The sequence below is a fragment of the Choristoneura fumiferana genome, chromosome 23 (genome assembly GCF_025370935.1).
Source record: "Choristoneura fumiferana chromosome 23, NRCan_CFum_1, whole genome shotgun sequence".
Lineage (NCBI taxonomy): Eukaryota > Metazoa > Arthropoda > Insecta > Lepidoptera > Tortricidae > Choristoneura > Choristoneura fumiferana.
In genome coordinates, this window is record NC_133494.1 from 9036673 (window position 1) to 9060065 (window position 23393).

The 23393-nt window shown below is 37.8% G+C and overlaps 1 protein-coding gene and 1 long non-coding RNA gene across 4 annotated transcripts; one reads left to right on the forward strand and one right to left on the reverse strand.

Annotated features, from left to right (window-relative positions):
• Positions 1-3705: 3705 nt before the first annotated feature.
• LOC141441120 (pickpocket protein 28-like) lies at positions 3706-18939 on the reverse strand. Of its 3 annotated transcripts, XM_074105797.1 has the most exons (15): positions 18717-18939; positions 18050-18148; positions 16079-16273; positions 14459-14588; positions 14166-14287; positions 12533-12638; positions 11775-11929; positions 11527-11647; positions 9455-9547; positions 8369-8508; positions 8096-8226; positions 7927-7986; positions 7419-7641; positions 6086-6259; positions 3706-5828 (listed from the first exon to the last, which is right to left on the reverse strand). In XM_074105797.1, coding segments are annotated over exons 2-15 (1737 nt in total). In that variant the 5' UTR covers positions 18052-18148; positions 18717-18939; the 3' UTR covers positions 3706-5743. The 3 variants fall into 3 exon arrangements, with proteins under 3 accessions (XP_073961898.1, XP_073961897.1, XP_073961895.1); XM_074105796.1 differs by having other exon boundaries at positions 18050-18939; XM_074105794.1 differs by lacking the exons at positions 18050-18148; positions 18717-18939 and adding an exon at positions 16349-16706.
• LOC141441125 (uncharacterized) lies at positions 9772-10358 on the forward strand. Its single transcript, XR_012452777.1, has 2 exons — positions 9772-9925; positions 10209-10358. It is a non-coding gene; the product is annotated as an uncharacterized lncRNA (long non-coding RNA).
• Positions 18940-23393: the final 4454 nt, after the last annotated feature.

A 23393-nucleotide genomic window follows, 5' to 3' on the forward strand; every position in this document is an offset into this window, starting at 1 on the left:
GATGGATCCTAGTTATCTGAATAAATAAGTTTTAGTATTATTATTATTAGCCTTTCCATCGTAACATGTAACGTGTCTGAACTTGTAATGATTAAGTTACTATGCAATAAGCGTTCTCGCCGAACATGTTGTAGCGTAGTGATCCCTAGCGCCATCTAGTGAGTAAATATAAAAACTCCAAATCCAACATCGTGCCATCAACATTTTTTGGCCTTCGTCGGTCCAAGGCATGACATCCGCCATGATAGAGATCTCTCTATTGTAGCTTGTCCCCGCGATTTTTTCGTATGTAATTTAATTAATAATAACATTTCTGTCAGTAAAACTTAAATTTGTACTAAGGGATGATTTTAATGCCTTGAGAGGATCAACCGGATAAGCCGTTATAAAGTTCTGTTAGGTTCAGGAAAGTGGACGGTTTGACTTTTTTTTTTCAATTTATGAAAATGCAGGTCAGTATAATTCAAAAGTTAGTTATAGTCTCCTAATATCAATTTAGTATGGCATCGACGGTTGTAATACCTGCCTTGATTTGATTGCCCCATCTCAAATTTCTACTCTGTATACGGTCGCTAAATATTGTGAATTTATGAGTATACTCCAAGCAAAGTTAATCTGATTTTTCATCGATGTTAAGGATGTCGACAACATCACTTCACTAGCAAGTTCTTTAGCCATAGACTATAGAGTAGAATCATGTAGCCAACATAAAGACATAATTTTAAGCCGGTTGCATACAATCAAAAACAATGTTAAGGGTCTTGTCATATAAAATGCGTTTTATCCGAAATATTTCATTTAACCAGATTTCTCTATATGTTGAGCTGAAATCGTCTGTAATTATTTTTTCTCAAAAATATCCGTAAAAGGAAAGGTTACATTCTTTGGTTACATTATTCCAAAGCATTATTCTTTACAGCGAAGTGCGTAGAAAAAGTAAGAAGTGCGAAAAATTAAAAAGTAAAAACATTGCATTTTGTTGGAACCCCGGACTTTTTTTATTGTGTCTGAAACGGCTTGTGGTGTTTACGGTGAAAAAATACACTTGTAGTTTTTTTTTAATGAAAAGGGCGGGAAAGCATAAACATTTTATTGGAATAAAATTAAATGCCATATCTTAATATTATATTTTCACGTGAAGTTGTACTGTGTATAAATAAATTCAAGACAATGAGTTCAAGTTTAAGCGATATTGAATGTACGCCAGCCAGCCCACCAGTTACAGGACGCAGCAAATATGGCAATAAATAATTTGTCTCCGGTAGGTTATCGGCGAAATCAAAAAATAGTACAGTCAAGTATAATAGTACATTGTGTCTTAAGAGCGGTAAATAAGGAATTACGAACGAGAGTCTATAAGAAGCCCGAAGTCGAAGACTGAGGGCTTTAATGAGTCGATGTTCGTAATTCTAGTACCGCCCGTGCGACATACAATGTTTTTCATCACATTTGCGAGTAAATTTTTATATTTCTAAAAGAAAAAATATATAATTGTTCCAAATATTGGCGATACCTTAGGCTGCGCTCTTAGCAGCGCTGCCCTCCCCCTCCCCCTCCCGCAGCATGCGCTATAACGTGCGTGTGCATGTGGTCCTGCAGCAGCGTGCGCAGCAACTTCAGTACGCACATTGACTCATTTACCGACCTTGGGCTGGGCTTCATGACAAGAAAATGTGTACGCGCAATGACTCATTTACCGACCACGGGTTTCATGACAAGCACATTAAGGTCGAAGGTTTTATTTGGGGGGTTGCAAGCAAGGTAGCCTGCATGTTACGACACTGTTTACGAGCAAGTGTGATGAAAAAATATGAACTTATTCAGTTTAAAAAATAACACAATATTTTAGACTATCGCGGTCATTATATTATAAGGTACGAGGTACGCGGAACAAAACCCGAATTCAATTCATAAAATTTCAAAATTAAGTTCCACAGACTTATTCCGACGTAATAAGGGGCCGTAGTAACATATTTTTGAGTGGTTCGAATATATACTTATTTTTGCACTAGACTGTACCTACATTACTGTAGAGGCCGGGAAGTAGGGGGTTGCCGGCGAAGCAGATGTAGACGGCCGAGCGTAGTGAGGCCGGATAGGGATGCTTTTTATTGGAAAATAATCTATGGTTTCTGTGGGATCAAAAGGATCACAAAGTTTTAAACTACATACTAATTCTGCGCGAGCGAAGTCGCGGGCAAAGAAAAAAGTAGCCTGTATGTTAATCCAGGGTAGGTATATATATTACCCGTATGGCAAATTTCATGTAAATCCGTTTAGTAGTTTCAGTAACAAGCATCCATATATATCGCCATACTTAAAGATATGTGCTTATTTTTTATTGTCCATCTATCTTCATCCCGCCATATATCATCATCTTTATCAACATCCCAGCCTATATACGTCCCACTGCTGGGCACAGGCCTCCTCTCAGAACAAGAGGGCTTTGGCCATAGTTCCCACGCGGGCCCAGTGCGGATTGGGAACTTCACACGCACCATTGAATTGCTTCTCAGGTTTGTGCAGGTTTCCTCACGATGTTTTCCTTTACCGCAAAGCTCGTGGTAAATTTCGCCATATATATATGTATAGAATCTTTTTTGTAGAGAATTTTATGTAGATCCCCCCCTCCGTTAGCTCCATCCACCCCCACCCAGCAGTACTTTTAGGGGCCGTTTCACCATCCATTGATTTAGTGTTAACTGACGGTTAAATGTGATGCCGTCTCTATTTGTTATGTTCGAATAGACGGAGACGGCATCACATTTAACCGTCAGTTAACACTAAGGCACTTGTCCCACCGCCAACGATGAGCGAGAAGCGAGTAGAGCGATGTAACTAGAAACGAGTGGGTGAGCAGCGAGAAGCGAGCGTAGTTTTGTCGCTGGCTGTAAGCGAGTGTTCGAGTGCGACGGGCGATTACTCGCTCCACTCGACTCGCTCGTGCGGGGCGGCCGCCATAAGCTGACATCGCTGAGCGAGTATCTATAGCTCAGCGAGTTTTATAGCTCTTGTCGCTGCGACAAAAGATATAAGAGCGAGTTCTCGCCGACAGTGTGAACAGCCAGCGATCAACTATTAATGTATGTGTCTCTTTTACTCACACAGGATCTTATATCTTTTGTTCGCTTCTTGAACGAGAAAATAGTCGATAGCCAATCGTTTCCTCGCTGGCGGTGAGACAACTGCCTTATCAATGGATGGGAACAGCCCCTTAGTATGTGGTTTAAAACATCATTCCCTACTACTATGCCAAAATTCGCTTCACGAGTTCCGAGTAAGAAGGCATTTTTTCCAAAAAAAAAAAAAGGGGACATCTGTACAGCAAATGCCCAGCGAGCAAAATTTATTACTGACATACAATCATACTCGCGTCTGGTTCTTTTCATCATCAATCAGATATCCATTACCCTTTTCCCCTCTTTAGCTTTTACTTGGCATTTGTTTTTCAGATTTCGCAACAGCACAATGATTCGGAGGCCATTAACTGAAATCGTCCTAAAATTGGATGATCTACAAGAATATGAAGCACTACGACGAGACCAGGGAAGCAATTCGTCTTCTACCGATATGCAGGAGGACACCACTAAACCTCTTACCACAGGGACGAAGACACAGGAAGAAATTCATAGTCGAATTGGCTATGCGCCGAAAAAAAAATCGAGAGGGCCCAGTACTGTATAGGATTAAATAAATTACATTTAGTGAATACTTATGTTTTATTTGAAACAATAAACGTCGAATCTCAGCAATACAATTATATCTACCAGAGCAGAAGGGCTACTACGAAATTCAAAAATCGAAGATCGTATCGTATAGCATCCCTCTCACTCTCTTATTAAGTAAGGTAATATAAACGTCAGCGGAACGGCAAGATACGAAGTTCGAATTTTGCACTTCGTAGGCCAGATTTAGTTGCTATGCTACCGAACCGAACTTCTTGAATGCGTAAAAGCTAATTTAACGTCTTTTTAGGGTTCCGTAGTCAACTAGGAAACCTTATACTTTCGCCTATTTTATTTACCTATTTGACTGCTATTACACTAGGAATCGAATTGATAGTTATTTTGTAACTTACGTCAAATGTCATCATCCCATCAACCCTGCTGGGCACAGGGCTCCTCTCAGAATGAGAGGGCTTGGGCCGTAGTTCCCACGCGGACCCAATGCGGATTGGGAACTTCACACGCACCATTGAATTGCTTCGCAGGTTTCCTCACGATGCTTTCCTTCACCGTAAAGCTTGTGGTAAATTTCAAATTAATTTCGCACATGAATTTCGAAAAACTCAGAGGTGCGAGCCGGGGCTTAAAGCCATACGATACGATCCTCTGCTTCAGAGGCGATAGTCAAACCACTAAGCCACCCATCACGGCTATCAAATGGACTTAAATGAAATGGCAATTGTTTGAATCCAACATTACACCATCTAATAATATGGCGTTCACGGGCTTGTCACACCATGGTAACTTATAACTATATTCTTATTTGTAACTTCTGAGCACCTTTCATCAGCTCGTTTATATTGCCAATATAACGTAAAAAGCATATTTATTAAGTAGGCCAGTGTTTTCCAAACTGTGGGTCGCGGTATCTTTAAAATACTCTCACCGTTATTGTGTATGAGTATTCAATGTTTGTATTATCAATTTATCAACGTAGGTAGGACAATACAAATAACTGTAAGTGGAGGTAGGCAGGGGGTCGCCAAATATTTTCTAACCAAGAAGGGGAGTCGCGTCCTGAAAAACACTGAAGCAGACCATTACTCACAGGAAGAAAATTTTGCCGCCCTCATGTTTAGGTTTTAAAATAACCATAGTGCCCATACATATAAGTACAAGATGTCAATACATTATTATTGTCGGGATGCCCCGATTTCGTCACAGTATAAGTAATGAAAAATTTCGTGCTCATTCTAAACGGTCCGAATCGTAGGTGCGAAAAATTGTGAAATATAATATTATCTTGATATTATTCAGTAGGTATTATTTATTATGGAATTTTGCCGCCCTGGGCGGACCGCCCCTCCCCCCGCACCCACTACGCTACGCCACTGAATAATATTTCATAGGTACTTATTAAAAACTATTGATAAGTTCATTGACATTTCCATTTTCTGATAAAGGCAAATTTTCTAACTTAGTTATACCTATATCGATTTGTAAAATTCTTTCACAGTCAAACCTTTAACATTGACTAGGTAAAGTATTATTTTAAATCCAGGAAAAGTTAACAGCAAGTTAGTAATTTCTATTATTATGTCGGATTTCGTTAAGATATTTGTAAATTCTTACTTAACTTTATTGTGAATTAATTACGTAAGAAGTAAAACAGGTAATAAGAATGATTAGTTATGTTTAAGAAATTCAAGTAAAGCTTTTATATATCTGTGCGTACATCTAATTTAATCTATCTAATCCAACCCCTTTTGGTATATTTATTTTGGGAATCTGCATTACACGCAACGCAATGCGTTTGATGCACATCTTCTAATCTAATCAAGCGTTTGCCGCTGCGCTCACCGCGTAGACAATGTATGGTAATTAAATAATCTGATGCAAATTGATGTGTGTCAAACGCATTGCGTTTATCCCATTACTCGTAAACAACCGAGCGCTTAAGATCGGTAATTTCACTCTGCATAAGCGTCGAACTTAGAAATTAGTGTCGAAGTTCGAATCCCGGTCAGGTCAGACTTAACAAAGTTCAAAAATAAACACACACAAATAAATAGTACCCCCTAATCAATGTATGGTTTTACTTTAGTCTGGTTTTCGTCCGCTACGCGCTTTTTAGATTTCTTCTTCCACAAAGCGCACCACAATCTGCGAAAATGACAATGTTAAGTTAAATTTTAAATCGATATTTTTTTGATATTGAACATATTGAATATAATATAAATTAAAATATAATAATATATTACCTTTATTTGGTATTAATTAACTTAATTAAATGGATATTAAAAATCATGTGCGTACGATATACTTACACGAAAGAGGAAGAAAGCATCAAAATCAAAGTTATCTGGCATAAAAATCAAAGGCTTGAAACCAAAATAAACCGTAATTAATTAGGTAATTACCGTAGTGTTAGGAAGTATATTATCTCGACAACACTGAGAAAGGAGAATCCCATGAAAAGTCCCAGAAGGCCCCCACAGTTGGCCAAAAAGTCGGTTTGGCCGTACAGCTCTGACCTACGCGATGTGATGAACTGTGCCTCTTTGAAGAATATGAAGATACGAGTCATGTACGTACTGAAACATATTATAAATATTAGACTAGAACAAGATGCTGCTAGTCTAAAGCGACAAAATAATAAGCCAGTATAATACAAGGTAAAAATGTAAAGCAAGCATGCTCATGGACTGTTTACATTTGCTAGCAATGAGCAGGCTAGTTTTGAGTATGCTCTTAAAATAAGCATGCTCAAAACAAACACTCCGTCCGATACACATGCCTTTTGATAGCATGCTCCTGTCAGTTCAACGTCAGTGTTGCCACGGCAATTACCGTGTTCTACGGCTATCACGCCAAAAATCTCAAAATCCACGGCATACGGCTACAACCCTGTGCCCGTTAGGGTTTTTCGCTAATTCAACGGTAGTAAATTAAATAATTTATAAAAAAACACTTTAAGTATTTTTTTTGCTTGCAACTCGTGGCACTAGACTGGCCAGAGACTGTCAAAATTGTCATATTGTCATTCTAGCCCGGCTTAGATAATTTTGATACTTCTGCTATAAGAAATAAATAAATTATTTTTTCTTTAATTCAACCTCCTACCATCCTCAAAACAAACCTCAAAATGTTAGAATATGTTGTATGTTGTGTTATGTTAGAATTAAAATGTTAGAAGATATATTCAATGCCAATCTGATCAAAATGGTCCAAAAATTGATGCGTCTGGACTGTACGTAAATGGGCACTGACAAAGGTCATAAAATTTACCAAGGGACTACTAAAGTGCATCATCAACTTTCACACATTACTATAATGAATGTTGATGCAGCTTGAAGTCTCGAGTATAATTTAATGTCTGGAAAATTTAAATAAATATCTAAGTATCAACATCGTTTAATCAGTGTACAGCAAGTGTTATCAGCCTCATTTTTTAATTTGGCGCGGTTGTTAGGGACAGCTTTCGTTGGCCAGAGTCTACCAATACTAGCATGCTCATTAAGCAAACGCGTTCACACTTGCTTTATTACCTTTCCCCTTCCACCCCCGCATCAACTAGCATGCTCGAAAATAGCAGGGCCAGCTATTAGAGAGAATGCCACTAAAAAGCATGCTCGATAGTAACAATGTCCTGTTCACACATAGTAAGTAGCATTTGCTCGATAGTAGCATGCTCTCGTGCTACTAAAGAGCATGTGTAACAGGGGCCTTACAGCGGCATCGTTGACAACTTACTCGTTCATTTCCGGGGCTATAGGCCACTGGTAGCTGGTGAATATGGCTCTCCAGTCAAAGTCAGCCTGCGAAGTTTCTGCCTCGTATTCAATGGAAGTGCAAGACGGCTTGCATTTGCAACGCAAGGCCACATCCCGCGCTAGCCGCAACGTATTGTTAACCTCATTGCCGTTTGTGTCATCTTTATTTAGGCTAGTTTGAGCTGCCACTGTTACCATTTCCACTACAAATTGATAATAAAACGGATTGAATCCCATATGATGTATCAGTTTTAGTATATTTTATTGCGACCCCACGTTAGATGAGGTTCTTGGGATCGTAATAAAATTAACCTCGTCGCGTCGGTTTAGTTCTTGAACGTTAGGCTGATCACAAGTCGAGGTCTTCACATACTTACTGCTTAGGTTAAAAAAAATATTTTTAACAAAAACTTATTAAATCATTTTAAGTCACTTTGATAAATCTGATTAAAAAATGGCAGAGCACTCCCGGCATCGAGTTTACTTACTTTGAGCTTTCTGCACGCATTCGATACTGCCAGCATTGCAGACTGTCATGTTAGGGCCATCTAAAAATACAATTGCGTAAGTAAAATTGTTAACAAGTCCCTTCGATGGGTTTATTTATAAGGTGAAAAAGTAAATTTAGTACTTGATTGTATTACATCCTGTACTTACAGAGCATCCCGAAGTGGACGCAACCGCAACGTATGTAAGTGAAATTACTCAGACATTCCATTTCGCAGTTTGCTTGAGTGTATACTTTGAAGTATTGCAGATAACGCTCAGAAGGAAAGTAGCATTGCCGGCTAAAATGTACCAAAAAACCCCAAGCATTAGAGACGATGAGTATTTGGGTATGCAGCTGTTACATTGAATTGAAAATAGATAAAGTCCGCTCGAAAATTTGTCAAGGATAAATAAAGATCAAATAGGGACTTTTTCACTCACGTTTCAGGGCTATATGGGAGAAGGCCTTCAGAAGTGGTCATCATTTTTGGTTTAACTGCTACAACGACTTCTTGCGACAGTGGCGCTCTGAAATATTGTTGAGACAGTCGCGGCAACTCTGCCGGATTGTGCAGCAGAATCTAAAATATGATTTTGTTAAACACTTAGATAATTTCTGTTACTATATACCTACTATTGATTAACGCAATCACTGCCACCGACGAATATATGCGCTTCCGGAACTTCACCCAGTGCCGCTGTCATAATTATTCATACATTTTGAACGCACATGTGCGTCGGCGTCGGTGGCACCTGTGGAAGCCAGGTGGCAGTGAATGGCAATGAAACTACCAGTGTGTCGCGTAAATTTTCACGTGTGCCGCGATTGCCGCGATGTGTAAGGTATGCTGCATTTAAATCATGATTAGTTATTTTAATATATAGCTTTTAGGGGTTTCGTACCTAAAGGTGTCAACGAAGCTTCGCTGTTCGTTATGTTATGCATATTTATTATGGGTATACCTACTGCACGAAACCCTCTACGCAAAATTCCGACTCGCAATTGGCTATTTTTTACTATTAATATTTTTCACTTTGATAAACGAAAAGTGTGCCGTTACAACCAAAGGGTTGAAAACGCCTGGATTAAAAGGTTTGTGATTGATCGATATATTTATTATTATTGCGTTGCTCAATGGAAGTCAGTGCTAATAGTATAGTATTAAAGCATGTAAAAGTACTACGCGTATATAGGTATGTGTGTGTACTGTCTGATGCAATAAAGACACATCCATAATTAATTAATTCCACTTGATTTTACGATCAGAAATAAGCTAGTCATAACTAAAACAAGTTCTTTATTGAAAGATGCCAATGTTTTCATAAAGTACCTACATTATACGAGACAGGAATTTTATAGAGCATGTTAGGAGCTCATAAAAAGAATGCAACGAAAACCGGAGCTATCAAGTTATAGGTATCTTTGTTTATTTTTAGCAAGATTGCTCTAAGTATTTACTTTTATAGATTTTTCTTAGTCTATTTATTGATCACGAGCTCGAGTGGGATTAATAAATATATACCTACCTTGTATCCTTGTACTGGACCTCTGCATAGGTAGTCTAGATCCACCTCTGTCGCCATCAATACAAACGATAGTCCTGCTTTTGCACCATAACCCTTAGAAATTCACAAGGTATTAGATAATTAATTACGTAGGTTGGTAGGAAGTATATGAAATATCTAAGGAAACTTAAACTTACTATTTATTAAATATTAAATCAAAGAATCGAAGATTCTTTAAAGCGAAAAAGATTTCTTAGATTTTCGGTTGGTAGGTCGGATTCCTGGTGGTCGAGTTGGTTGGTAGGGGAGGGGGGCCCAAAGCGAGCATACTGCTCACCATGAAAATATAAGGACAATGGCGGTGTGACTGCGTGGCGATATCCGCCCCGCCCCGGTCCACCTGCCGCAGTCGCCCACCACCGCCTGTTAGCGACCGTGCGCGTGTAGTGTCAAAAATTACGATTTGATCAGTTCAGATATGAAAAATACGAGGTATGTATCTAGTGTTTTGCGGATTTGTGAGGACGTTGTTGAAAAACGTTAATTGTAATATGTATTGACAGTTATTTAGCTTTGTTTTGGTAAATTGTTCTTGAAGGTGCGCGAAATATTTGAAGTTTAGGTTCGAGTACAATGTGGATTTGGTCGAAAAGGCAAAGCGGGCAGGGCAAAGTGAGCATGTGCCCACATACCGTTAGGCATATTAAAGCGATTTATTTGTTTTTGAGTTATTTAAACGCTTAGCTTGCTTGTTTTCATTGCTTAATTGTTTTAGATGGTCAATAATTACAAAAGAAAAACTGAATAAGGTGCTTGGGATGAAGAGTCAATGTCAAAAGCAATGGCGGAAAGCAATGTTTTGGAAGAAGTACCATTTTTTGTTAAATTAGTTATGTTTTGACTCTGATTAAAGTCTACATCAAATCACTGGAGTTTTATTGACGTGATCGACGTATTTTTTGTCCTTATCTCCAAATAAATATTTTATAGTTATTGCATGAATAAAGGGTGCTCATTTTGCCCCCTTTGTGCACGCTTTGCCCAAAAGCAGTGCTCGCTTTAGGCTCCGCCTCGGGCAAAGCGAGCAAAAGTAAAGTTTTCGTAATTTGTTATTTTTGTTAGTTTTTCTAAACTTTGTAGAATATTGAAGTATGTATAATTAAACTACGATAAATTCAGCTTTAAATAGCATTTAAAGTTAAGTGATACTGATATTTTCTTCATACTTTTTTCTCAGTTCCTCTAATGGTGCTCACTTTGGGCCCCCCTCCCCTACATCTCTAGTGCGTACGGCGCATAGAAGGCGCCTGGCTAAAATCGCGTACGGCAATCCAAAAACATTTCTCGTTTTAAAAAAAGTAAGCGTATTTTCATGATTCCTGAATCAAACTGGATGAAACGATTGAATCAAGGTTTGCGTGTGTCAGGCTAGTTAGCGCTAGGGTAGTGTAGTGACCTTAGTGACTTAGTGAGGTTTATTCGTCAATTTTGATTTTTTCCCTGCAGTGGGACGTAGGTACGTACAAAGGCTGAGATTTAACTAAATGAGCCAATGAGGGCTATCGCGAATGCGCTAGTGTAGCGTGAGGTCTCCGAAATGTCAAATCTCATAGTTTTTGGGTCAGCTTCGCGGGTTTATTTATAATTAGAATAATTTTGTGAATATTTTGCATTACCTGAAATTAATTATGGCAATTATGCGTTACGGGGCAATGAATGTCTGTGTTTTGAGACAGTTTTGTCTTTCGGAAACTTTTGTCCTCCCTTTTTTCCGAACAAAACGGGACTAAGCAACACTGTGGTTGCTGGATATTTTTATGGTACGGTTTTAAGGTGTATTAAATATGATTTTAATCTAAACTTTGTTTTAACGCCCGTAATAACAGACTCTGAAAGCTACACTTAAAAACCTCACGCAACAGTGCGCCATCTAGTGAGACAAAAAGCGATAGCCCTCATTGAAAGCAAGACTAACGTCAAACAGACGTAACGACACTAACGCCATCTAGCGACATTACACCTGTCAAGAAATCCCCATTGAATAAAAAAATGTCCTCTAATGCCCCTAACATTAACATTAACGTTATACTTACGGAACCTCTATGAGGATATGTTTCTATGGGCGTATCGTCAGGATATCCGTTTTCTAAAGTCCAGGGTGTCGTCAAGTTCTCTCCAAATGCAAAGTCCAAATACTGGTAGTCTGTGTGCAATCTAATAAGTAGGTACAAATGAAGAACGTTTGATCTGTTACTATTGAAAGGTTGCTAGCCTGTCACCTATACGGTAAAAAATAAAGTAAAATAAAAAGGTAACAAAATAAATAATAAAAAGTATTTACTTTTCCTGGCGGAGAAGATGATCTGCACCCAAAGTGTTGAACGTATAACATATTCCTTCTTCCGTCAGAATAGGTGAAAAGAGATCCGAACAATAGTCTTTGTTTACGTCTTTCCATTTGCAACCGAAAAATGTTTCTGTTATATTGGGGCACACCTACAAAAATGTTTAAAGATTATAGCAGCGAAAAACTAATAGGTATCTTGATTAGAGATAAGTTCAGTAAAGGTCATAATAAATGCCATGCAAAGGAATAAGTAAAGTAAGTAAAGTTAGGGAATATATAATATTACTAACGTAGTTAGGGCGTCTTCAGTGGCTCGCACGGGTATAATGTACTGGTTTCTGCTAAACCGACACGGGTGCTTTCTACGTGCAAATAGGCAAACGTCAGGGCGCTCATCTATCAGCCATGCCCTTGGCGCCGTTTTAGATACAACACGACACGCGACAAAAATGACAGGTCGGTCGTGTAAGTCGTGTTTGTTAGACATAGAATAAACTAATACTCACTGAGATAAGTACATATAAAAGCTAATACGTTGAGGAGAACAATAAAAAAAGTGCTGGCATGCGTGGCGCCCTGTTACCTGGCGGCCCGGTCGCCCCTAAAAGCCGGCGCTGGCAAACGTATCTAGTATTGTCACAGAATAAGTAATAGTACGTATTGTCAATATTTTCGGTGAGCTCTACTGTATTGCCCCTGTTCTCCTTGTGATAATTCTATTCTAAAAATGACGGTGAAATTCTTGTACCAACCTCTTTGAGTGTATTGACCGTGTCTATGCCCCTGCCAAATTTTCTACCTCTTTTAGGTGAGAGATGGGAATCGCACACCAACGAAACGTCTTCGAAGTCGAAACGCCTAAAATATTTTTTAAATATGTTAATAGTTATTTATGATACAAGTGCGGAAAGTAGGCAATTCCCAACGAGTGGCGGAGAACTTGAAACACGAGCGAAGCGAGTGTTTTGAGCCGGCACCAGTTGGAATTTCCTACTTTCGACACGTATATCATACAACGTTTTACAATGCATTAAGCGAGGAAAAAAATCGAGGCAGTGACTACATCATTTATTTGCCATACTCGTTTTTACTACAGTAGCAGGCAGTATATATACATACCGACATGCACGCCAAACCAAATTCGTTAACGTATACACTTTATTAAACCAACTTTCATAACAATCATTATCATCAACTCAGAAGATTAGAACAGCTACAGCTAGCTACTAATGATAGGTAAAGGAGACTTTGTTTTAGTATCGTGATTTTTATGATTAATTATTTTCCCTTGTTGCTTGACATTTTCCACACTTATATTGGCTAGTCCTTATCTCCTGCACGCTCCTATAACGCTAAATATCAGTGCAACCCGTAAATAAATCCGAGTAATAGTTAACTATCATCAAGAATATTTTTTTATATTATGTATCTAATCTACCTTAACAAAAAGTTACCGTAATCTGAGATTGTTTAGCTTTGGAACTGTAAATACTCAAAATTGGTTCACTAATTCTAATAGATAAAAGCAAATAAATAAGAATAAGACGTACCGGTAGATGTTATAATATCCATGTGTGTAGAAGTAAATTATTCTATCAATTTACGATGTTTATTAACTTAGGTATGTATATTATAGTTCACGTATTTCAGCATTGAGTTTGTCACTGGCAATATGTGCTTCGTGGAGGACGTAAGGCGGTGTAAAGTCAGATATAAATTCATCATTTGAACTTTTCATTTTTAATTTACTTATCAATTATCAAAAATTAATTCACCGACTGAACTCATGCATTACTTTGGCGGGATTTCATGACAGGCGCGAACGGGTAACATGATTGGTTCGTGCGACGTCGTGCGCGCGCACTGGAAGCTCATTGGTTAACTTCGAGTGCGCGCGCTTGACGTCGCACGGTCCCGTATTGGTTTCAAGAATTTATTTCTTTTTTTTTCATAACTTTAGACGGAATCATAATACGAGTTTACGTGAAAAAAAAAAAATTAATGTTCTTTTATGTCCGTTTAATCTGTATTATCTTATCAGTAAATATTCAGTTGGTTGCATCAAACGTTTTCTTATTTATTCAAAGCCTAACTATAACGACTCTTTAGACTTATTTTTTTAACAATAGTTTGGACATCATTTGGCAATTTAAAAGTTACTTTACCGCACAAGTGCGTAAGTAAAATCCATACAACTTTACTACACACTTGTGGACGCGTGCAGGAATCACTAATTTTCTATGGATATGTTGACCCACGTCAAGAGGCACTTCCGAGCACGTGCATTGTAAAAACAGTTACCTTACACACTGTACTTAATGTTAATGCAATATGCAATCAAACCAATACGCTGAAACTGTCGTGACCGAGGGACACTCAACTTACTCCTGGTCAGTCAAGTTGCCGTATGTTTCCGAGCCGTTGTACAAATGGTAATATTTAGTAAAGTTATATTTTGACTGCATTGCCTTTGTCTCGAAGCACACCGTCACTGCTGGATATGGTATCTACAATAATAGTAACTTTGCTTTATTTTCATAAAGAGAAGTAAAGAGAATTCGTAGCGAGCTTATATAATATGTATTAAACTTATTTAAAAATAAATGTCGCGGCAGTGAGTTATGATATAATAGTGTGTGATAGGATAGTAAATCTGTTTTTATAAACTGCATGACTACCTTAAAAACAGGCATTGGGTTCTCTGCAAAGCTTACTATGACAGGACTTTCATTCCACTTCTTGTAAACTTTTGCTATTAACCCAGCGCAAAGAACGACGCAGCATGTAAACATGAATATCCAGAAAATCCTGAAAAGAGATAATGCGATATAACACTTATATGTTTTGAGTAGAATTAAAATAGCGATATAAAGCTCTTTCTGAATAGTCTTTTCTTGTCCCTGCAAGGGGTAACTGATGAGATTGTCAGGATGAGGAGTGTTTCCGAACTTTCCGAGAGGAATATAATCTGACCTGTGGATGCATTCCATCTATTTAGCTAGATTCTAACCAAATGGATGGAAAGCAAAAAAATAATCAAATGAATTTGGCGACTAATATTGTAAGGCAGCTACTTTTTTTTTTGATCTTCAATATCTGTCTACCAATTTAATCAACATCAACCCCCAATAAAGAGCATCGCAAATAATGACTTAGCAACTAAATTAATAAGTGGCTGTTTCACCATCCACTGATTAGTGTTAAGTGACGGTTAAACGTCGGTTAACGCTAATCAATGGATGGTGAAACAGCCCCTTAATCTTCTTTTTTAATGAAAGGGAACGCGACCTCGCACGCGCGGGAACCGGCCGGCTCCGCCAATGAGCGTGCCGCATTCAGAATACCGCAACAAGTCACCATGTAGTCGCAAGTCGTATGTACGAGCGAGCGAAGCGAGCGAGCATGACGGTTCGGAGCAGAAGCGACTCGGATAGGTTAGGTTTTTATTAAAGCAGCCCGCCCAGTTAATATTGCTTCACAAATGATCTTTCCTGTTGGATTTTAGCCACGTGTTTATACTTTTCGATCATTATCCTCAATGTTTGTACAAAAAAAAAATAGGTTCGTCCTTTGTCTTTTAGACCTCAAAGCAGAAAATAGAAGCCCCGCCTTAGTCTTATAAAAATAGAGGTGATAATATTAAATTAGAGTCTGTTCAAATTGTTTAATACATACAATATACCTAGACACTTATTAGAAGCTTAACATTTGTAGACATATTACAAATTTAGTTGCTTCAATAATCGTCATGCCGATTAATTAAAACGTAGCTTGGATTACACAATATACGGTCGCCTGAAAAGTATCTATTTATTAGGCGCTTAAAATTAGTCGCTGATTTACTAATTTAGTAGACAAATAATTAAACTTGAAGGCAGAAATGACATGCAAGGCATGAAAAAAAAAAAGCCGTGGTGGCCTAGTGGTTTGACCTATCGCCTCTCAAACAGAGGGTCGTGGGTTCAAACCCCGGCTCGCACCTCTGAGTTTTTCGAATATTCATGTGCGAATTACATTTGAAATTTACCACGAGCTTTGCGGTGAAGGAAAAACATCGTGAGGAAACCTGCCACAAACCTGCGAAGAATTCAATGGTGCGTGTGAAGTTCCAATCCGCACTGGGCCGCGTGGAAACTATGGCCAAGCCCTCTTGTTCTGAGAGGAGGCCTGTGCCCAGCAGTGGGACGTATATAGGCTGGGATGAGGCAGAAATGACAGTTTAAAGAAGCTGCGTTAATTACAACCCTTTTTTTAGCGTTTCCTATTGGTAAAGTTAGAGCAAAAAATAGCAAACTTACTTTTCCACAAATGTCCTTTCCTTCTCTCCAATGTATTTGAGGCCATGAAGATTTGAATTGGACGTGTAGTCCACGAGGTAGTCCTTGATTAAGCTATGCTTCCCTCTTTTCTTAACTTTCTTAGGAGAGCCGTCATCTGATTTTTCCATGTTCGTTTCTAAATCGGCAGGTGGAATATCTCCATTGCTGGCAGACCTGGGAGCAGAGAAGAGGCATTATATAAATGTGGTTTCTACACTTTACATAATGATGTAGTTTAAAAACCTTTACCTCGTGTGTCGCTTCATGTCGTCCAGAGACAACTAAATTTTGTATGTGAGCTGGGGCAGTATGTAAACTTGGGCTTGGTTAGAAAAGTGTTAAATTTTGTCATTACGAAAATCCCAACGGACTTGCCTGCATCAATTAGAAAATTGAAATGTGTTCATGGAAAATATTTTTACCATGTTATTTTGCGTAGAAAAGTGACAGTTATTGCGTAACCCTAGAGGGCACATATGAGTTGGTATCGATATGATATAAACTTGCAATACATTGCGTGTGAACAATAATATAAATATGGGTCTAGTACTTGTTATATCAGTTAATTACTTATTCGCATTTGTTACGAGGCAACTTATTATTTAACATGTAAGGTCAATGTGGGCAAGACCGTCTAGTAAGGCAAGTCCGTCAACACGTTATAACTTTTGAATTTGAAAGCGGTTCCTGCCTTTAGCGTCCAGTATATAAGCAGTTTGTCGCGCTTGTTCCCTCACTCTAAAACAGATGGCGCTGTGACAACGAACTTCAGAGGCAATCGCGCCTAAACAAGTAATTGCATGTATGGAACTCGAAATGATAGTGCGACGGTCTCTGCTAACAAAATTGTTAAAAATAGTTCGTGACAAGATTTTGCACCAGAAAGTAACTACAGAAGTAATATAAGAAACCAGCTATATTTATTCTGTGTTTTAATTTATCAGAAATTGGTTTACTTTTGTAATTATACATACCATCATTTATCACAATAAAATTTCGTTAAGTTGGAAAGTCCGTCTACTATGTACAAGGCAAGTCCGTCATATGCGGACTTCCCTTGAATCAGAAGTTACCAACTGTTTTTAAGATTTCAATATTATTACGATTTCATAAGGCATTTTGATCTTGAAACTAGTACGGAAATGTGTCCCTCACCCTCAGCACTATGCTGTGGCACTATGTCACCGAAATATAAATTAAAAATACTATCAAATAAATAAATAATCAAATAAATATTAGCCCCAAACTAAGCAAAGCTTGCACTATCAGTGCTAGGTGCCCTCTTTGATCTCAGTAAATTATAATTAAACTATTAAAATACATTTTAAAAATTTCAAGTGATCCTTTATTTGGGAAACCTTATAAATAAGTAAGTACTTATTATATATTTTTTTGCCAAAAAAGGTTTACCACCCCATTTACGTAATATATGCCGGACTTGCCTTTGAAAAAGAAAAATTGTGTTTTATTCCGAATCTAAACCTTATGTTAACACGTTTAAAGTAACTTTTCATTGTCTTGTTTCATTTTTTTTAAGGATTCGAATACTTACATATAAGCACCATAGTATGGCCGATATCATTACTAGACGGACTTACCTTAAACTACACCGGGAAGTCCGTCTACTCGCCGAATTTTAGAAAATACTATTTTTTTGCTTGATTTGTGAATAAAATGATCTGTCTCTATAGCTTAACTATTATTTATGAAATTCTTCATCGTATGCAGTACAATTGTTAACGCAGGTGAATAATTAACGCAGCTAGATCACTCCGAGGTAAAAAAAAAATGAAGTATGCCGGTCTTGGCCACATTGACCTTAATTTCCCTTAAGATAGTTACGAAATGTGAATTAATTTGCTATTATTTAGGTATGTGTAGTTGTACTTACCTCAATATGAATTAATTGAGTTACCTACCTAGGTACTACTCTAATAATTAAATACTTACATGTTTCATTAGCGTATTCAATGTACCAATTATGTTCTGATAATGTTGCAGTTGTTGCATCGGATAAATGCTTCTCAGATTTTGTACAACTGGATAGATCTATAAACAACGTACTTATTTTATAATTTTTCATTTCGGTTAACTAGCTTTAATTTCTTCAAGTCAAATGCAGTTAATTTCTCCAAGACAAATCTTACTGTTTAAAAGATAATTATGTTCATAATCACTAACTAATAGCACTTACCTAAAGCATAATTTTGTAGATTAATTTCACGAGGTAGAAGAACAAAAAGTGGTTTATAGTGTATAGTTTTGTAAATATATGCATGTACAGTCAACTGCAAAAATAAGTTCCTATCTATTCGAAACACTCAAAAATATGTTACTATGGCCTTATTGCGTCGGAATAAGAGTCTGTGGTTACTTATTTTAGAAACTTTGAATAAGTCCATATTTTTACACTTGACTGTAGTAAATATCCTTCATGTCCATGTCCTTTTGGCATCACACTACAGCACAATGTCTCTTATTTTCCTCTCTTCTCCTATTTATGTTTTTACTGTGTTTTTGTTGTGATGTAGTGTGTTTTTCTTGTCAATAAATGTTGTGAGTTTGAGTTTGTTTGAGTTTGATATGTATCTACTAACGTGCCGATATTTACACTTACCTACTTTTTCACGAATCTTCTCCTCCTTTCTCCCATGTAAGTATTTGTGAAGTTAATCAAGCCATCGAGTATCAATTGGATATGTATTCTAGCATGGCTATGGCTCCGGTATGGGCTTTTTTTATTAAGTAGTTTTTAGGGTTCCGGAGCCAAAATGGCAAAAACGGAACCCTTATAGTTTCGCCATGTCTGTCTGTCCGTCCGTCCGCGGCTTTGCTCAGGGACTATCAATGCTAGAAAGCTGTAATTTTGTACGGATATATATATAGGTAAACTATGCCGACAAAATGGTACAATTAAGTTCAAAAAAAAATTTTTTTAGTGTACCTCCCATAGACGTAAAGTGGGGGTGATTTTTTTTCTCATCCAACCCTATAGTGTGGGGTATCGTTGGATAGGTCTTTTAAATAATAATAATAATAATAATTTAATTTAAAACCATTAGGGGTTTGCTAAGACGATTTTTCGATTCAGTTATATGTTTGGGAAATATTCAACTTTAAAGTGCAAATTTTCATTAAAATCGAGCCGTCTCTAAAATCTAAACCGGTGGGTGGAAAATTTTGAAAATTCAGGATGGTAGTAAGTATATCAAACTTTCAAGGAAAACTATAGCGGCCATGTTTGCTTGAGAATTATTAGTAGTTTATGAGTAAATAGCAGCCTAAGCTATAAAATATACCTTAACTTGGAAGATTCCGTATAAAGTACGAAATCCTTAGAAAAATATTACTTAATTTTTTCGTAACGGCTACGGAACCCTATTTTGGGCGTGTCCGACACGCTCTTGGCCGGTTTTTTGTATTGCATTATCCCATCAAAACATAAATCAAATCAAAATATACGAATTATTATTAAGTACCTAATAAAACAGCCATGGGAGAGCCCTATCTTCGATGGCTATAGTTTCTACCAGCAAGCCAAATTTTCGGAGGAATAAAAGCTATTATATAATTCGTATATGAAAACGAAAAAAATATAATGAAAGTGGACGAAGCGAAACGAGTATGTAAGGATCGTAGCAAGTGGAAAGAAGTGGTCTCTGCCTACCCCTACGGGAAAGAGGCGTGATTATATGTATGTATGTGTGTATATGAAAACTAGCCAAGTCAGACTTCAGGCTTCAATATATTATCCTCAGTTATATTATAAGACAAAATGATACCTATTTTAAGTTGTTGATATATTTTATGTTGTTATAAATAAATTTCAGGGCTGACCATTGAACTTGACACCCGTTTAGATCTCACTTCTTTTGTCGTTAAAGTCAACAACCAAGGCATATATCATATTATAATATTGGCTTGGCTCTCATTTCACATGTATGTTTTGATGGGATACATTGGGTACTTTTTGTACAGAAGTTATTATTGTAGGTTACCTACCTACGCGTAGGTACTAAAAATAAAATTAATGCCAAATATTCCACTCGTTATAATGTTCTCGTAAAGACCTTAAAATCCACATAGAGACCGGCTGTCACTGTCATCAATCTTGATTGCTGATTCTTTCATTGCAAGCATTACAGGCACTATGCTACCGGGTGTGGCCTGTAATACGAGCAAAAAATTAAAACATAGATCCTCCTCGTCAAACTGAATAACATTAGTTCAGCGACTTTTAAAAATAATGGAGTCTATGAATCTTTCTTTTTTCATACAAATTAAATACTGCTATCAATGTAGCCATCCTAGAACACAACTGACGTCGCCTGGGTCACGCTACAAACATCAAGCATTTTAAAGAAAGAAAAGAAAGAAAGAAAAAGATTTATTCGTGATAAACATAAGAACAATGGAAGAATAAGAAAATAAATAAAGAAATATATATTTTGCTTTACATTGCTTCTTCGAATAAACTTAAAAGTGTAATGAAAATTAAAAAAACTATTTTTAAAAAATCGCTGAACTTTTGTTGTTTAGTTTGACAAGTACGATATATGTTTTAATTATTTGCTCGTATTACAGGCCACACCCGGTATAAGTAGGTAAGTGTTCCTTCCTAATAGAATCAATTAATAACTAATAAATACTTAATAAAATGATAAAAATTTACTAGTTTCTAATTTATTCCTTCCTTTGTATTCACCCAACTACCTATCGGGACCGCATTGATGATGGAAGATAATGCTGAAAATTGCTTGGACTGCTGCACAAATGTAGGTATCTATCCTGTGTCATTACGTCACGACCCAGTCTCTCAACCATGTCTATGCTGATGCTGAATCACAGAATAGTTAGATAATGCTGAATACAGAAGTTTTCCGGCCACAAACTCAGGGAGTAAGGTTCACAATCTTGAACAACTCCTCGTTACTAGCAAGATTGATGACGCCTAGAGGCCGCAGCTCTAAAAGATGAGCAGATCAGGTCCGTTCTATCCCTGAACACCAAACTGCACCTCGCACTATGTAGTGCCGTGTACTTATTTATTATCTATTCTGTGGTGGTGCCAAGAACAAGCACTGATGGCGGGGCACCATCAAAGAGAAGCTGTTTCCACGGGGGCTTCACTGCTCGGTAGGTATGAGCAGCAGGAGATACGTGGTACTTCGCTTCATGTTAACCGGGAAGAACTAAATCGAACGGGCGACTATACTTCAGGTAAGTAATTACTTAGATATTACTAATTATTTGTGGCGTTATCTGGTAAAAGGTACCTTGTTGTCGGTTCTAGTTTCCGAGATAATCGCGCTTGAAGTAAAATGTCGAAAAAATCATATTTTCTTTTTTACTCTATATTAATAAGCAGGGTCTAAATTTTAATTTGACAGAGACCCAAGTTTTTAAATCGATTTTTTATGAGTTAAAACATCCTTAAGTTTAGTAAGAAAGGTACCTTATTGTCGGTGCCGCTCTTTGAATGCTTTCTGTGCGCTCGGTATCGGTTTGGAAGACGTGTCGGACGTCGGTACTTTGTCGGCGCGTCATCTCATCATCATCATCCTAGCCTATACGTCCACTGCTGGGCAAGGCCTCCTCTCAGAATGAGAGAGCTTGGGCATTAGTTTCCCACGCGGGCCCATTGCGGTGCTTGTCGGCGCATAAAAAACGTCAAGAATCATCATAAAATGCGTTTAATTAGAGTAAGGTAAATCATCAATAACTGGCCACCCTTAAGCGGTAGCCGTTAGGCCCTTATTACACTAGCGATTTGCGGGCGAGTTGAAAGCGAGGTGAGCGCGCAGCGAGTTCGCTTCGAGCGCGTAACGATTTCACCGCAAGCATGAAACGATATCGCCGCGAGCGCGCAACGATGTCGCTGCGTTAGCGCCGAAGACGCCCTATTTATTATACGAAAGTCTACAATATGGCGTTTTTGGCGCTAAAGCAGCGAACTCGCCATGCGCTCGCAGCAGCGAATCGTTGCGCGCTTGCGGCGAAATCGTTATACGCTCGCAGCGCCTCGCTTGCCTCGCTTTCAACTCTCCCGCGAATCGCTAGTGTGATTAGCCTTATTGACGATTTACGCCAATTTGTCTTTTTTTTATTCGACTGGATGGCAAACGAGCAAGTGGGTCACCTAATGGTAAGAGATTTCCACCGCCCTTGACACTGCAACACCAGGGGGATTGCAGATTGCGTTGCCAACCTAGAGGCCTAAGATGGGATTACCTCAAATGCCAGTAATTTCACCGGCTGTCTTACTCTCCACGCCGAAACACAACAATGCAAGCACTGCTATTTACGCAGGATTAGCGAGCAAGATGGTGGTAGCAATCCGGGCGGACCTTGCACAAGGTCCTACCACCTGCTGGTCTTTAGAGGTTGATTTATAGTAATAATAATAACGATTTAAATAATAATAAATAAATAAATATCATGGGACAATTCACACCAATTGACCTAGTCCAAAGTAAGCTTGGCAAAGCTGTGCCATGGGTATAAGCAACGGATAAATATAATTTAAGTAACTCGCGCGCGCGCTCGACTAGATACCGCGGTAACTTAAAAACAAAACGTTCGTGAATGCGGCAACTCAATATTGTAGTGTGCGTAAGAACGGTGTAAGACAATTTGCAAGGATGCTAGTGTGCGTGACGAATTGTGTTGCAGCTGCTCCACTGTTACCCGAATTATTGGGAAAATAAATTATTCTGTGGTCTATTAAGTTACTGGTTACAAAATGTATCTTGAGAAATACTTAGAAATTAAGAAGTAATTAAGAGTGAATGTATTAATATGTTTGTGTATAGGTTAGGCGTAGGTTTCTTCTTTAAAAAAATGGTAGGTATGATGTAGGTATATCAATGACCAGGCCTCACTTTTAATTAAAAAAAAATATATTATTAAAGGACATTCAATATTTACAAATGAAATGAAAATTCATGGACTGAGTCACCAACTTAGAAGTTTTGCGTACTTAACACGTTGCACCTATAGTTAAACCTAATATAATTTACAGGTTAATTAAAACTAAAATAAAAATAATTGTTTACAAAATATACATACATAGGTATATGCATACATACATACTTACATACGCTTGAAAAACATAACCCTCCTTCGAGCAGTCGGGTAAAAAGTTAACATTTCAGGAAAATGGGTAGAAATACGAAAAAAAAAATTTTTCGTTTCCCGTAATACCTTAGTAAATCAGCTGATCGGGCTTTTGACTGGAGACGAAAAACATTTAATTTTAAGACACATTCACCCCTTAATTAATTAAATAGTGCCG

Coding starts and splice junctions, on each gene's coding strand:
- LOC141441120 (XM_074105794.1), bottom strand. Junction 9,548..11,526: donor CATATCCTCATAGAGGTTCC/GTAAGTATAACG, acceptor TGAATTTCTAAG/GGTTATGGTGCAAAAGCAGG. Junction 5,829..6,085: donor ATATACTTCCTAACACTACG/GTAATTACCTAA, acceptor TCATTTTCGCAG/ATTGTGGTGCGCTTTGTGGA.